The following is a 14,459-nucleotide window of genomic DNA, read 5'->3' on the forward strand; positions in this document are numbered from 1 at the left end:
CTCCAACCCTCCTCTGTGTGTAAAGTGACAATGGTGTGGCAGGGTGTTTTACTAAATTTGCAAGTGAAAGGACACGTCACAGATTTTACACAAGGCTCCCTCTGTGAATTTGCACCCAGATAGGTCTTCTTTGTTCTGAAAACGTTCTCGTAATGTTTTCAGTGAGATTTTTAGAGGATAAAGTCCTCTAAAGACATTCTTCTTAAAACATTTTCATGTGTTTACGCATCGTGTCATATCTGTACAGATCCATATTTGTACATTGTCTTTATGAGACCTTTGTTATATTTTTAACATTGTCATTATTGCGCTTTTGTAATTCTTGTCCTGTTTCTTCTGTAGCATCTGTATCTGGCTGCTGTAACATGTATGAAGTTTATTTTGTCTGCTGATGTATTAAGAACATCCTTTGTTATCATGTAACACGGTTCATAGAATAACATTCTATAATGTCTTACACAAACATCTCTAAAACATTCTCAAAATATTACAAGCAAAATGTTCTATCTTATTTAATATGATGTTATATGTATGATGTCTGAAAAACAACATTCCCTACTTGCTGGGCAGTGGTTGCTTAATGTGTTCTGTCTGAGAGTCTCAGAGAATAACTCTGTCATGTTGGTTGGCTTGGGCTTAAGAATTCACATTTCTAACATAAAGCCTCATTACAAAAAAGAGGGCATAAAATTTGAAAGATAAAGCTATTTAGCAGCCAAGCGAGGTTAAAACACGCTGTATTAACCAAGATGGTGCCCCATTCATCTCCGTGAGGTTTGCTCACAGGACGCCTCTTTTCTAGGGGGTCTGTGACTCTGAGAAAATTTTAATCACCATTTATTTTTCCAGTAATTGTGTCGGGACAAAAATGCTTTTTGGCCACCATGTGTGGTATACCATCAAATTGCTCCACTTTGATTTTTTCGATGCTTTTAATGGCAACTTGAACATGGAATTTAGAATATCCGACCAGGACAAATCAACAAAAATGCTATGAGAAGTAGGTTTCCTACTCAGCAGTGTTGAGGGTAACACATTAATAACTTATTTCTTAAATTAACATATGCAGGTGAAAAAAGCAACACTGATATTTCGTCTTTTCGACACGAGTTTGTAAGTTCATTATTCTCCTGGTTATTATTTTTGTACTGTTTTGTTCTATCTCTATGTTCTGCAAGAAACTCTTATATTTCTTAGTGAATGCTGAAAATAAACAATGAGTCAGTTTTTCTACTTGCATTAGTGCAAATCATCACAGCCAACACAAAAGTAATTTGAAAATACAGTCACATTTTAATACAAATATACAAGTACATAGAGAATTGTAATTCAAAGCATAGATATTTTGATACAAATTACATCATAGCAGTGAAAGGTCCACATTTATCCATCTGGTATAGATGTCATTCATAAATTTATTTTACAAACAAATTACTCATGATGACTGCTGACGTCTGCATATTGTAGCTACTCTTACTGCGTGCCTGCAGTGAGCAGAAGTTCAGTGCTGAAGGCCGTCACGACAGGAGGACTCTGTTGTCTTTGGCCCACTTCCTTAGAGCTCGAATGATGTACTCAACCTGCGGGTTTCCTGAATTTCGCAGGAGGATTAGAACCTCTTTAAGGGTCTCCCTAGAACACAAACAGGATATACGAGGAAACAAGATTAGATCCAGAATGCACCATCTCTCATGTTTATTGTATTTATACATCACGCCCACTCCACCAGAGAGCAGAAGATCATAAACCCACAATCCAAACTATTGCACGGGAAAAAGAGACAAACATACTTGGACTCCTTGTTTGCCAGAATGAGCTGGAAGATGCCGACACATGCTCCTCTTTTGCCCTCCCAGTAGTTGGAGCCCGGGTCAAGCTTCTCCAGTGCATCAAACGCTTTGGCTGCATAGTAGAACTGACCCATCTGAAACAACAGACTCAGATCACGAACACTGGTAGGCACCATGTTGTTTTCTCAGCCACAGATCAAACCAGATCCTTAGCTTTCAATCTGTACCCACAGATTGTATTCGTAACACCATTTTTGGTTGCATTTCAAAAATATGGTGTGAAAACTGAGGGCAGTTCGAGGGATGACACCTCCACATGACCATAGCTACATTAAAATGTGCTTAAGCAGGATGTGACAATAAAGAAGCAGCCAAAACTAGCCTGAGAAAAAAACCCCACAAAAATATGCAGTGACATTCACAAATTCACAAAGTGGCAAACTTACAGTGTGGGAATGTACGTTTACTCAAACACTGTTCTTACACACAAATCGGAGGCTTTCTTGCCACTTTTTTTTCTACCTCTACTACATTTAGAGGGAAGTGTTGTACTTTTGACCTCACAGCATTCATCTGACTTAAGATTTCTGAACACAAAACAACAAAATATAACTTACAGTACCCACCACTTTATATGAGTACAGCTGAAAGCAAAAAGCTTAGTCAACTGACAGAATATTAAGCATCAGATTCATTTGTAATAAATATAACCATTAGTCGTAGTTCGACACAAAAATATCCACACTTTGACTAACTACAACAGCGAAATCCCAGCGTTATATTATTACATGAGCAAAAGCAATCTCATTACATAGTGTATAACAGTTACATAGGACACCTTCCTGCATTCAGTACTTTTACTTTTAACATTTTAAGTCCATTTTCATAAAATACTTGCATGCATTTTTGCAAGCTATCCTTTTCAATTCTAGACTTTTGCTTGTAACTGTGTACTCTTACAGTGTAGTATTAGTATCCTTACTTTAAAAATACTGACATTTAAAACTGTGCTACACAGAATAAAAAGACTCCTTCCCTTAGCAACACAACTGGGTGTTTTACCAAGGGAATGGCCACCTTAAGATACTGGTGCAGCAGCAGAAAATAGTATTTACCTCTCAAGCAAAAACACCCAAAATTTCTGCTGCTAGGTTCTTAACCTGAGCATTTTCTGCTTTTCTCAGTTCATTGTAAAGGGAATGTCCTCTGTTTTAGACTGTGGTTAAACAAGACACATGAAAATGTTTACAAAACATTTCTAAACTATTGTTATTTTATGTATAAAATATGTAATTAAGTAAGAAAACCACGAGTTGCAACCCCATTTTTAAATTCACCACAAAAGACCAAAAAAAAAAAAAAAAAAAAAATCACACTCAGGTTGCAACTATAAACTGTTTGATTGATCAATTAGTCGTTTAGTGTGAACAGGTTCTAAATGAAAGATGATGTCCTAGGATTTCTCTCTTGGTATCCAACTAAGAGACTAAAATAAAAATCAAAAATTATTATGCAGAAATAGAAAATAGCGCAAAGCACATGTGAGGAGCAAGAACGAGAGAATGTTACCGTGCCTGCATGATTCAAAATAAATTCATTCAAAACTCTTTATTACTTATCAGCATTTTTGGCAAGCAATTTTCTGTTGATCAAATCTCTAATTATTTTACTAAAACTTGACAGACTAATACATATATTCATTATGCAAGTGATCACCACAGACATAGAAGAGGCAAAAGATGGAGGATGAAATTACCTTGTAGCAGTCGTTTGCAATGAGCTGCAGCAAACTGAAGGAATCCGAGGAAGTGCCCATCTTCAGATAGAGCTCCCAGGCAAGCTGACCCTTCTGGTTCATTATGTCTGACAAGACGAAGATCAGTGTTCAATAATCCAATGTTCACAGGCCGCTTCAGCTTTCATAGATTAAAATTTGGAAAATAATAAAGGCTGTGGGCAGGCTTTATTGATGTAGATTAAGTCAAGAAAGGAAGAAAAAAATCCTACAGCGGATATTTCCATTTCTTAGAGCTGCTGAGTGTAACATTAGCTGTGTGAAAGAGTGACCCTAAATTCTTTACAGGCCTGAGGCTAGATATCTGGCGGAGATGTTTGATTCAGATCCCGGCCTCAGCGAGCCAGAATAAAGGCTCCTTCAGTTCTGTTTTCACTGGGTTACGGTATCTGAGAGTGTTCTCCATGCTTTTATGTCATCAGGTGGAGACAACTGTACCCCTTTTTCACGTCTATCCTAAAAAGGCTTTGCAGCTGTTTGTGCAGCTGGTGCCAAACGCAGCAGCAAGCCTGTGGTGAAGAAACTGGATCATTTTTGCTCTCATTTTGGCAATTTTACATAATATATGCAAAACTACTTGTATTCATACTGAACAAACACATTACCAAGTCTGAAATTAAGAGCTGGTATTCTCATGACAGGGGACTGTTGCACTGGAAATACCTTCTAAAATGTTTGTGTCTTTTTTTTTTAAATCATGGAAGCCAATCTGGTTTAAGATCTTTAAATGTCTGTGCAAAACTTCTGCCTGGGATCTGTTCAGAGTTGATGAAGTAAAGGTGCCCGTGCTGTTAGGATTTATTTTTTAAAGGTACTACTAACTGAACATTGACATTGATACTACACATGAGTGTTATATTGATAATAATAACCATTTTATGTGCAATGAATGCATGAGTTGTGCTTTACCTTTAAAAGGGAAGAGATGGAGCAAAGCTCTAACTCCAAGCTCCAATGGACACAGACAGGTAAGGCTAGAAAGTTACAGCTGCTTAAAAATGCAGCTTCTTCCACATATACACACTAACAAAGATAGAGTTCTGACCTTGATACACAGCACATTCCTATTTCCTTATGATGTAACAAGTAATTGTGCTGAAACTGCTAGCTCAAGGTTGTTTGAGGGAGAAACAATAATAATCCTCCCTGATGAACACCTGTATCCTCCCTATGAAATACCACTAATGGCTGCATCACATCTCAGCTAACAATAGAATAATACTAACTGGTAGAAAGCAGGAAAAAGTTTGCAGGAGGGTTCCTCTTACAGGGTGCGGCTCCTGGGGATTGGATGGATCGTGTGCCAAGAAATATGGACATATCTGTGCACCAACTAATGGGAGAACTAAGTCTAAACCACAGTCTATCCCCACCTTTAGCCAATCACATTTCAATATTTGAATTATATGTTTGTGTTCCATAACCAATCACATTTCACCATACTGTATAAAACGTCCTGTTCATATCAGACTTTGTCCTTTTCTGGGAGGCTCTTCCAAACAGAAAAGGTCTTTTTGTACAAGATTCTTTTAAGACACTGACATTTACAAAATAAATAGCTTAATTGGAGAGAAGTAGTTTGTCTTCAATCTCAAAAAACGAACAAACTCAACAGTGCTCAGATTTCTTATATCTTTTCTCCAAACATATTTTGTTTATGTTTGAAACTCTGTTCTGACTGATGCACTGATATAGTATTTGTTGCTTAAGTGGAGTTTATAATTTAATGTCTTGCAATGAGTGAATTTGTGTCATTTTTACTACACTCTGTAATTCTTTTGGTATTGGGGCCTTTTTTTCTGACATTGTTTCACGTATAAATTGTGCTATATGAAAAATATTGCCACTCCTTGCAAAAATACTTTTGTAATTAAATACACTGTACTATCACCAGTATAACTACTATACATACAGCATCGTGCCAGCCAGCTGAGATAAACATAGTCATTCTTGATCTTCTCACTCTGAATGAGCAGAAAAATCTACAAAGGAAAACATTTAATTAGTACAAAAACTAGTCAATGACTAAATGAAGGGATGTAAAAATAACCGCTGAAGATAATTTATCAAGTAAGATACCTCCTCTGCCTCTTTGTAGTTTCCAAGCGCTGCTTTAGCCTGAGCATAGTTGAAGTTGAATGTATCATCGCTGTAGAAGTAACCCTGAAAAAAGAAAAGGATAGTAGCAGTGCCAACCTGTCCAGCAATAAAGTCTGAAGTGTCAGCTTTTCATACGTAGCATGAATAGTGTGGGAGAAAGGAAAACACACTTGAAAAAATGCACTGCAGCTTTAAAGAACCACTCGTCTACTGAAGTGACAATTCTCACCCAGCATGTGGGATCCTTTTATTCAACCTCCTCTTATTTTATCAGAGCAAAATATTAACACTGATTCTTCAATGCTAAAGCACCATACAATGATTTCAACACTAACCTTGACTGAGTTCAGATATATGAGAACGTCTTCAAACTGCCTCAAGAGGAAGAAGCAGGAGGCCATGCATTGTCTGCCTGGAATAGTATCTGAAAAGAAAAAAAAGCTATACATACAAGCTTGCACTCTGTAGCTTTAAAGGACAACATTGAGGAAATTTTGATCTGGAGTACCACATTCACTAGCAGAGCCTCCAACCAACTGAAAGAACTGCTGGGCAATTTTCAAGTGATCCCTCTGAAGGATAAAAGCACAGAAAACACACATTTGTCTCACAGGCAGAGCTATCATATCTGTTTGTACGTAACTCTTCAAGTTGAACACAAGTACTCACTGATCCAATTTCTTGTCCCAATGCAGCATTTACCACTCCTTTCAAAATATACTCCTGAGAAAATAATAAATAATCTCAGTGAATCATTTGATCTATTGTTTCATCGCTGCTTCAAACCACATCAAAATCCATTCCAACAAGTTAAAAACACACATAAAAGAGCTTCAAGTGCCAAGCACTCCGTGAGTTTCACATGCTTTCAGATCCGGGAGACATTAAAACTGCCTTTGAAGATTAAAAAGAAAATGGTCAGAGGAAAGAAAAATCTCCTCAGGAACTCTTAAGTGAAGCAAGCACAAGCGGTTTGTTAACAAGCTTCATTTAAACTGAAATAATTGTGGTTTTCATTTCACATTCTCTTTGCTGCAAGACTGCGGAAGATATCAAGCTTTGACAGCAAAACAGTTCATATTTGCACTTTCTACATTAAAGTGGAATGGGGCAGAATTAGATTCGCTTGTTGAGGTCAGATAGGGACATCACAGTGGAAATATCACATTAAAATGTATTGTCACCTGAGGTGTGGTGGGAACCAAATCTTCGATAAGGTTGTAAGCTTCCTGGACGTCATCTGGAAGCACAAAATAGAAAATGTGAATCCCTGAACTAAGATAGCTTCTATAGTCATGGCTGAAAGTATTGGCACCCCTGGAATTTTTCCAGAAAATACACCCTTTCTCCCAGAAATTGTTGCAATTACAAATGCTTTAGGTAAAAGGTGTTTATTTCCTTGAGTTCTGAAGTGGCCGGCAATGAGTCCGGATCTAAATCTCATTGAACACCTCTGGAGAGATGTCAAAGCTGCTGTTGCAAGAAGGCCCCCTTCAAATCTAAGAGACCTTGAGCAGGTTACAAAAGAAGAGTGGTCCAAAATTCCATTTGGGAGGTGTAAGAAGCTTTTTGATGGTTATAGGAAGCGACTGGTTTCAGTTATTTCTTCCAAAGGATGTGAGATGAGGGTGCCAAAAATTTTGTCTGGTCCATTTTTTGAGTTTTGTGTAAAATTATGTCAATTTTGGCTTTTTTCTTCTGCTTTTTTGTGTTTTCCCAATGCACATCAAGGAAATAAACACCTGTATACCAAAAACATTTGTAATTGCAACAATTTATGGGAGAAATTGTATATTTCTGGAAAAATTCTAGGGGTGCCAATACTTTCATCCATGATTGTATATGAAATTTAAGAATTAAATTAACTATACTTCAAATGGATAGCAACATGTTAACTGAGATGTTGGATGGTACTTTTAAAAAAAATGATATTGAATACTAACTAAAGCAGAGTATCACATCACTGAAATATTATGTTGATATACTGCAGGTGATTGCATTTGAAAATAAAGGTCTAAATTATACTGGCATTTTCTATTTTAGTCCATGTTTTGCTCAGTCTGGAAAACTGCAGTGCTGTGGCTACACACCTTGTCTGAGATAGTAGATGACCAGGTTGAGTCTGGCCTCAGGGATCACATCGATCAGAGGAGGCAGTACCTGCAACGCCCCCTCCCCGCCACGAAACACCACCTGCAGTACGCAGGGATATGGAGCATGGATGTCTAGCATATAAGTCACTAATGTATGGGCACCCACACACTCATACGCTCACAGTCAGAGCCTGTGAAGAGCTTACCAGGTTGTGTCGGATAAGCTCCTTAGCAAACTCAAAGGAGCAGGAGGAGATGTCGATTAGGTTCTTCAACTCCGCCTAAAAGGAAGAGAGAGTACACACATGAGTCACACCTACCACCAGATACTCTCATCAAAGAAAGGAAAAGGCCAAGCAGCTGCTGGCTCGACCGTAATGGAATACACAGGGTAAGAAATAAAACATTAATGCAAGATTTTCAGTAAAAGCACAATAACTTTACATTAACCCCACAAAAATGTCAACGATTGTATTATTTGTTGGAAAATTCATGTTAACCTATTAGTGCGTGGTGATACAGAGCCGTTCATTTCACTTTATTCTCACAGTAATGTAAGGTGTATTTGTAATACTTGTCCTTCAAAGCTTCTTTCACAGATATCTTTTCATCTATTCATTTACAAAGGTGAAAATATGCGAACCACCAACATATCAATCTGGATATGAAGCATTCAAACAGTGAGTACCTCGGCTGCCTTGCCATTGTAAAGCCTGAAGTGGTTGCAGGCCTTGAGGTTGAGAGCGATGGTGGAGTCAGGGATGCTCTGCAGATAAACGGCCAACACCTCCTGGGACACATCGTAGTAATCGAGCTTGTAGTAACACAGAGCCACGTACACTTTCAGAGCCAGGAAGTCTCTGAAAAGACCAGATATAGTGAGAATGTTAAGGTGGCTTTCAGACTTATTAGTTTTTGTCCTTACTTAGGAGAGCATTTGTATCATGATGTAATTAAAGTATTGGGTCATTCCATCTGAAATCATCACATTTTTAGAACTACTTTTCTGCTCTGTCATCTTTGCCTGAGATTTTCTCGCATATAATATGGATATTTATTAAGGTATTTGTGAAATTTTAGAATTTTAGATCAGATATTTTTCGAGATTTTTGTTTTGTAATTGCTGTTTACAAACTTTTAGAAGTTTTTTTTGGCATATTTAAATTTGATGTGTGTTTGAACAACAGTATTTCAGAACATGTCAAAGATAAAAAAAAAACTGAAATTTTCATTGTTCACTGATTTCTCATTGTGCAATGGATTCAGAAAATGTAATTTTGGACAACTTTGTTGATGCTTTTGTTCCGTATTTCAGCTCAACTACAATCATAGATTATGAGATCCACTTGTGCAGTATTTTAGATCGTGATTGACATGATGACAAATTTCAAACTTTTATCTTCAACAGTACCTGAGATATTGTCATTCAAACAAAACCTCAAATGTCAATGTTTTGTTGTCAAAATGTTAAAAGTCTTACTTTCTCTTACTTCTGGTATTTGTAATGGTTTCTGTTTCAGCTGAAGAACTCCCAGAAAAGTGCTGGAAATACGACATCTGTCTATCTGCATTTGAACATAAAACAGTGGAACTTTGCGCTCCTTGCACAATAATCACATTGTAATAACTACAAATGCGAGTGTGACAATGGATTACTTTGTTGACTAATTCAGATTTGGTAGTTAGTTTATCACTCTATGCTGAGAAACATTAATGGACATAAAAACACATTTCCAACATCCAATAGCTGTCAAGATTTTATTCTTAAAAGGTTGGAAGCAATATTATTTTCATAAATGGCTTAATCTGCCTTAGATGTAATAGTGTTTAAAAAGATCAACGCATTTGAGAGTTACACCACATAGGTGGAGATTTGTTGGCTTGAACTACAAATGCAATGTGTGGAATTAGGTCTGTGTCTAACTGAAGTGAGCAGTACAGCTTGGATCACTCCACACACCACGCAAGTACTACCCCTCTGATGTTTGTATCTCATCCAGTTAAGCACAAATTAACTTAGAAGAACTATCTTCCCTGTTCGTGTTTACTTGCAAAGGCAATGAGGGGCACAGGGGCAGAGATAGGTGACACTGAATACTCCAAAGCCTCCTGCATCCAATTTGTTTCAATATCAATGTCTATATTTTCACTATAGATGATGAACAAAACCTCACATAGTGAAAAAAAACATCAGAGATAAGAAGCTATCACAGCAACATATTAGGAAACACCTAGAAATAAGTTGTAGAAAGGAATAGATATTTGCAGACTTGAGCAATGTGTTCAATCTTACTGTACTCCACTTTTTTTTTTTGCATTATTCTGTTATCAGTCACAAGAAGCAGTTGTGGTATGACAAATTTGTGTTCCGACAAAGCGTGTGCTCAGAGCCGCTGCAGAGCCCAGCAGCTGCTTCTGGTAAATCTCCTGTCAGACTAATAAAAATCTAGCCTAGCCGCGCTAGACAACCCACGGCAACGAATTTAATTCTCTGCCAGGGTGGGTCTAGTTACCCTCCATAAGGCTCGAGGCTGGATTCTCCTAAAACTGGCCGGACCAATCACCATGAAGTGTAGAGTCAGAAGGCGGGCGTAACTAAGTGACGACAGAGGCGCGACGATTCTGACAGAAACAACCGCAAACAACTAGCCTAGCCATGCTAGACAACCCACGGCAACGAATTTAATTCTCTGCCAGGGTCGACAACAAAAACGACAACAGTCGTTGAGCTCCATTAGCACCGACTCTGAATAATCTTTCCGTTAACATGTCTGTAATATACTTGACCTTCACCCATTGACTGTATAAATAAGGCTTCACCGAACTACCGTATCCTCTGATTTCCGGCGCTCTAGGAGCCTATTCGTTGCGTTGAGTGGTTGTATACCTACCCAATTGCTGCAGAGTGATTTGATAGACAACCTTTTAGCCCGCCTCCCTCCCTGTTGAGCGTGCCTAGACCCTTGTGCCTTCAGAACATGGGTCTAGCGTGGCTAGGCTATTAAAAATCCTCATACATCATTGGTCCAATATATGTGGGAAAGAAGTGAAAAGGGATATCTAGTGAAATCAGATTCTTTTCATTTTTACAAATGGCTTCTACAAATACAGCATATCAGTGTTAGATGAAGCCTGCTTACCAGTTCTGCTGCATTTCCACCAGCATACCTGCATTGTCTTTGTGCTTCCACAAGGTGTGAAGCACATGAAGTCTAATATTCCTCCATTATAAGCTCTCACCTATCAAGGTGATGCTAGCTTTCAGGTACAGCAGGAGTGGGAAACTAATTTAAAAGAGTCAAAGACAGCAACACGCACAGACCTGTTCTGCAGCAGCAGGCGTTTATAGATGTCTATAGCCTCCTGATAGTGGGAGCGCATGTAGTGGATGGACGCCAGGCTCAGTTGGTCCTCAGTCACATCCTCCAAGTTCTGGTGGAAACCCATCAGCCTCTTCTCGTCATTGAACTAAAACACAATATTAAGACAATAGACAATGACGGATTAAATTAGAGTGACAAAGATTTGGGGAAAACAAGAAGACATGATTCAAACTCAGGAAGAACCTGTTTGGGGATTAACCACTGAAAGGTTGTTCAGCAAATACACTATAGCATAAGAATAGTGTCATCATTTCCAAACCTTGTGAGCCAAGTGGAAGAGCAGCCGGTTTTGAAGGGGAGACACAGGTGCTACAGAGTACAAGAGACAACAAATTTATTTAGACAGTAAACCACATGGGAATTAGAGCACAATTTATTACATCCTCGCCTTCCTCTCTGCAGTCACATAACTGACTCAGCAGCATTGTAAGTTGATCTGGAAGAGAAGTTACAGAAAGAGTGGGGAGTGGTTCACTGGGTGGTGGTCTAAAAATCACACAGCGAACCCATTCAGCAACATCTACTAAACAGTCTCTGCGCACCTTCCCGGCAGAAGTATACAGTTACAAGAACATCCAAATATCAATTGGAGCAAAGAAGGAACATCTATTGTCAGATTTGTGCCCAATTTTAACCTGGTGCACATCAAAATAATTTGGTGAGCTAATTAAATTTGCACTAAAATCACATAACACAAATAATCTGAGTGAGACTTCATCTCAGCGTCTATTGGTTTCTATTCTGAAAAAAAAAACATATATTACATGGAAGCATATGTGGCCAGATTTGACCTTTTTGTGTCAAGTAGTTAAAATACTGTATGCATGCTATATGTGGTAATGAGTCAGTCAACATAATGTTCTATAAAATCTAGCATTAAGTCAATTGATGAGCTTAGTAAGTAGACTTTTATAAACACACTGCACAGAAACCTTTTCAGACTAATTTTCCTACTATGGGACTTAACATTTACTGAAAAATAGCTTCTGTATTATTGTTTTTTTAAAAATACTGAGTGCAAATAATATGGTCACTCAAATAAATCTGTAGAAAATTTAGTGACTCAGGAGGTTTTCATACACAGGAAAAAATGACAAAATCCTACCTTTAGATGCAGCCTCCTCTGCATCTTTATAAAGCCCCAGAAAGAACAGGGCACAAGCCAGAAAGACCCACACCTCAGCAGGACATTCAGGGTTCAGGGTCAAAGACTTATACTCCTGTCGGAACATGATAAAAAAAATATTACAAAATGCTGTAAATGTTGTATTTGTTCTACTTCATGTAAAATTCAATGGACTAAGCAATATATACTTTCTAACACACACATATACACAACCAAAATTACCTCCATAGCTCTCTTGTAATCACCCAGGTGAAAGGCACAGTAGCCGATCCAGAGGTCTGCATGCTCCTCTTTTTCTCCAATACTTCTCTGAAACTAAAGATGACACAGCAACATATCAGCAGCAGCGGCAGCACCTCAGTAGGACAGTGTTGTCTGAAGCCCAGACAAGGGTGTGATTCTATTTCTGAAACTTTAATTCCAGGGCCTGACACAAGATAATCTGCAGCATGAATTGCAGTTAACAAATATTTAGGCCCTCGGTGAAACTGCAGCTGTTAACGACACAGCAGGCAAGTGAGTTCAGCAGTTCCATCTTAATTCCATGAGCTATTTAATCTGTTTCATTTGATTGTTTATATTGAAGGAAACTGAATTAATCGTTATCAAAAAGTAGCTTCAATAACTTATCATGGGGTTATAGGAAACTAAGCAGACATAGTTTTTTGAGTTTAGTGTAAGTTTGATCACACCAAAAAGTGGGTAATAATTTCTTAATCTCTACACAGTGTAATATTTCCACTCTTACCTCTACTGCACATATCCACATTCCAATCTCTTCAACCTGCTCCAAAGACTTTGAATTTTTTGTCAGAATTTCTCTAACTTTTTGAAGGTTGTTCAGCATTTACTACTTTGACATTGAACCTAGTGCAACTCTGTTAATTGATAAATGTACAGTCATACTGTTTCCACTAACTGAAACAATAATAATTGTGATGAGACATGTTCTAGTACAGGTAAGGACTGAATTTCTTATAATGTCCAATGCATAAAATATTTAAACATCTAGTGATGGGGAGCCCTTTCCTCAAAAACCTTGGCAGACTTTATTTATTGATTGATTGTTATCTCAGGAAGTAGACTGCGTTATATGTGTTCCAGTACCTCTAATAATGTCAAGGCCCCAAGGTAGTCTCTCTGTTGCAGGTATTCCTCCAAGCGAGGAACTTTTGCTTTGTTCTTCTTTTTCTCACTGATGCCCACGGGTGTCTCTCCTCCCACGGCTGGCTTCACACGAGAGAGGATCTGCAAAGGCACACGATTGAATTTTCTCCCATTATTGCCCAATCCCTGTGTTTTACTGGTGACTTTCAATGGGCCAAAATAACAGTCAGATAGGTTCAATTATGAGACTACTACACCATTATAATGGTATTAAGTTCATAAAAGCTCACCATGTCAACGAGTCTTTAAGGAAGAAGTGTTGGCAAAGACCTGTTTATGACTGACCCAGGTAACGGTTGTTGCTTCTCTCTATGAAAACAGACGTTAGCTATCAGTTAACCGTTAGCTACCTAAAATCTGCCGATACCTACATTAATCTCTCTTTGAAACCAGCGAGAAATCGGCCCCAGTGTAAATTTAATTCTCTTACGACTAACATGTCCGTGATAAAAACCGAATAAATAACATGTTTTCAACTATCGCGTGGTGGAGAATTGTGCTAAGTGATACCTCGGTAGCTTTAGCTTATCACTGTTTAAGCTAACAGCAGCATAAATTTAAATTTCTGCTCTCGGATTTTCAAAGTAAAGGTATAAGCGAGGGACCTGGCCGTTTAACGACACATTCAAACACCTCTTGAACCTTTGCGTAGTGGTCCGAACAGAAAACTTACAATCACAACAGAAAGAAACCCTTACACGTTCGAACAATTTTAAGATATTGGCCTTCAGTGACATTTATTGTGAATACAAACGGAGTTTGGCTGTTGACAGGAAGCGGATCAGCTCTTCTGTGTTGATCTTGACAATAGTGGTTTGTTCGTTGTTGCTTAGCAACGGAATAGCGAGCGTTGACGTTGCCGAGACACAGAAGGCTTAATTTTGACAGTATGTACCTTATAGAAGACGCGCATTAATCCATATATAAAACGAAAGCTATAATAACTCATCATCTATATACACCAATGGAGCAAGACTTAATATTTAGTAAATATTCTGCCGATAC

The 14,459-nt window shown here is 38.1% G+C and overlaps 1 protein-coding gene across 1 annotated transcript; it reads right to left on the reverse strand.

Annotated features, from left to right (window-relative positions):
- Positions 1 to 1,270: 1,270 nt before the first annotated feature.
- ttc26 (tetratricopeptide repeat domain 26) lies at positions 1,271 to 14,005 on the reverse strand. Its single transcript, XM_022206800.2, has 18 exons — positions 13,685 to 14,005; positions 13,395 to 13,535; positions 12,510 to 12,602; positions 12,267 to 12,381; positions 11,421 to 11,470; positions 11,101 to 11,246; positions 8,467 to 8,638; positions 7,985 to 8,059; positions 7,776 to 7,878; positions 6,870 to 6,925; positions 6,355 to 6,408; positions 6,194 to 6,257; positions 6,021 to 6,109; positions 5,665 to 5,748; positions 5,498 to 5,567; positions 3,547 to 3,653; positions 1,791 to 1,924; positions 1,271 to 1,632 (listed from the first exon to the last, which is right to left on the reverse strand). Exons 1-18 carry the CDS (start codon positions 13,685 to 13,687, stop codon positions 1,518 to 1,520), a joined length of 1,671 nt encoding a protein of 556 aa, XP_022062492.1. The 5' UTR covers positions 13,688 to 14,005; the 3' UTR covers positions 1,271 to 1,517.
- Between the last annotated feature and the right edge of the window lie 454 nt (positions 14,006 to 14,459).

Source organism: Acanthochromis polyacanthus, chromosome 3 (assembly GCF_021347895.1).
Source record: "Acanthochromis polyacanthus isolate Apoly-LR-REF ecotype Palm Island chromosome 3, KAUST_Apoly_ChrSc, whole genome shotgun sequence".
Taxonomy (NCBI): domain Eukaryota; kingdom Metazoa; phylum Chordata; class Actinopteri; family Pomacentridae; genus Acanthochromis; species Acanthochromis polyacanthus.

Excerpts from the sequence above, each read along its gene's own strand:
- ttc26 (XM_022206800.2), bottom strand. Across the intron at positions 11,247-11,420 it reads TCTTCCACTTGGCTCACAAG|TTCAATGACGAGAAGAGGCT; the intron begins GTTTGGAAATGA and ends ATTGTGTTTTAG. Across the intron at positions 5,568-5,664 it reads ACTACAAAGAGGCAGAGGAG|ATTTTTCTGCTCATTCAGAG; the intron begins GTATCTTACTTG and ends TTTCCTTTGTAG.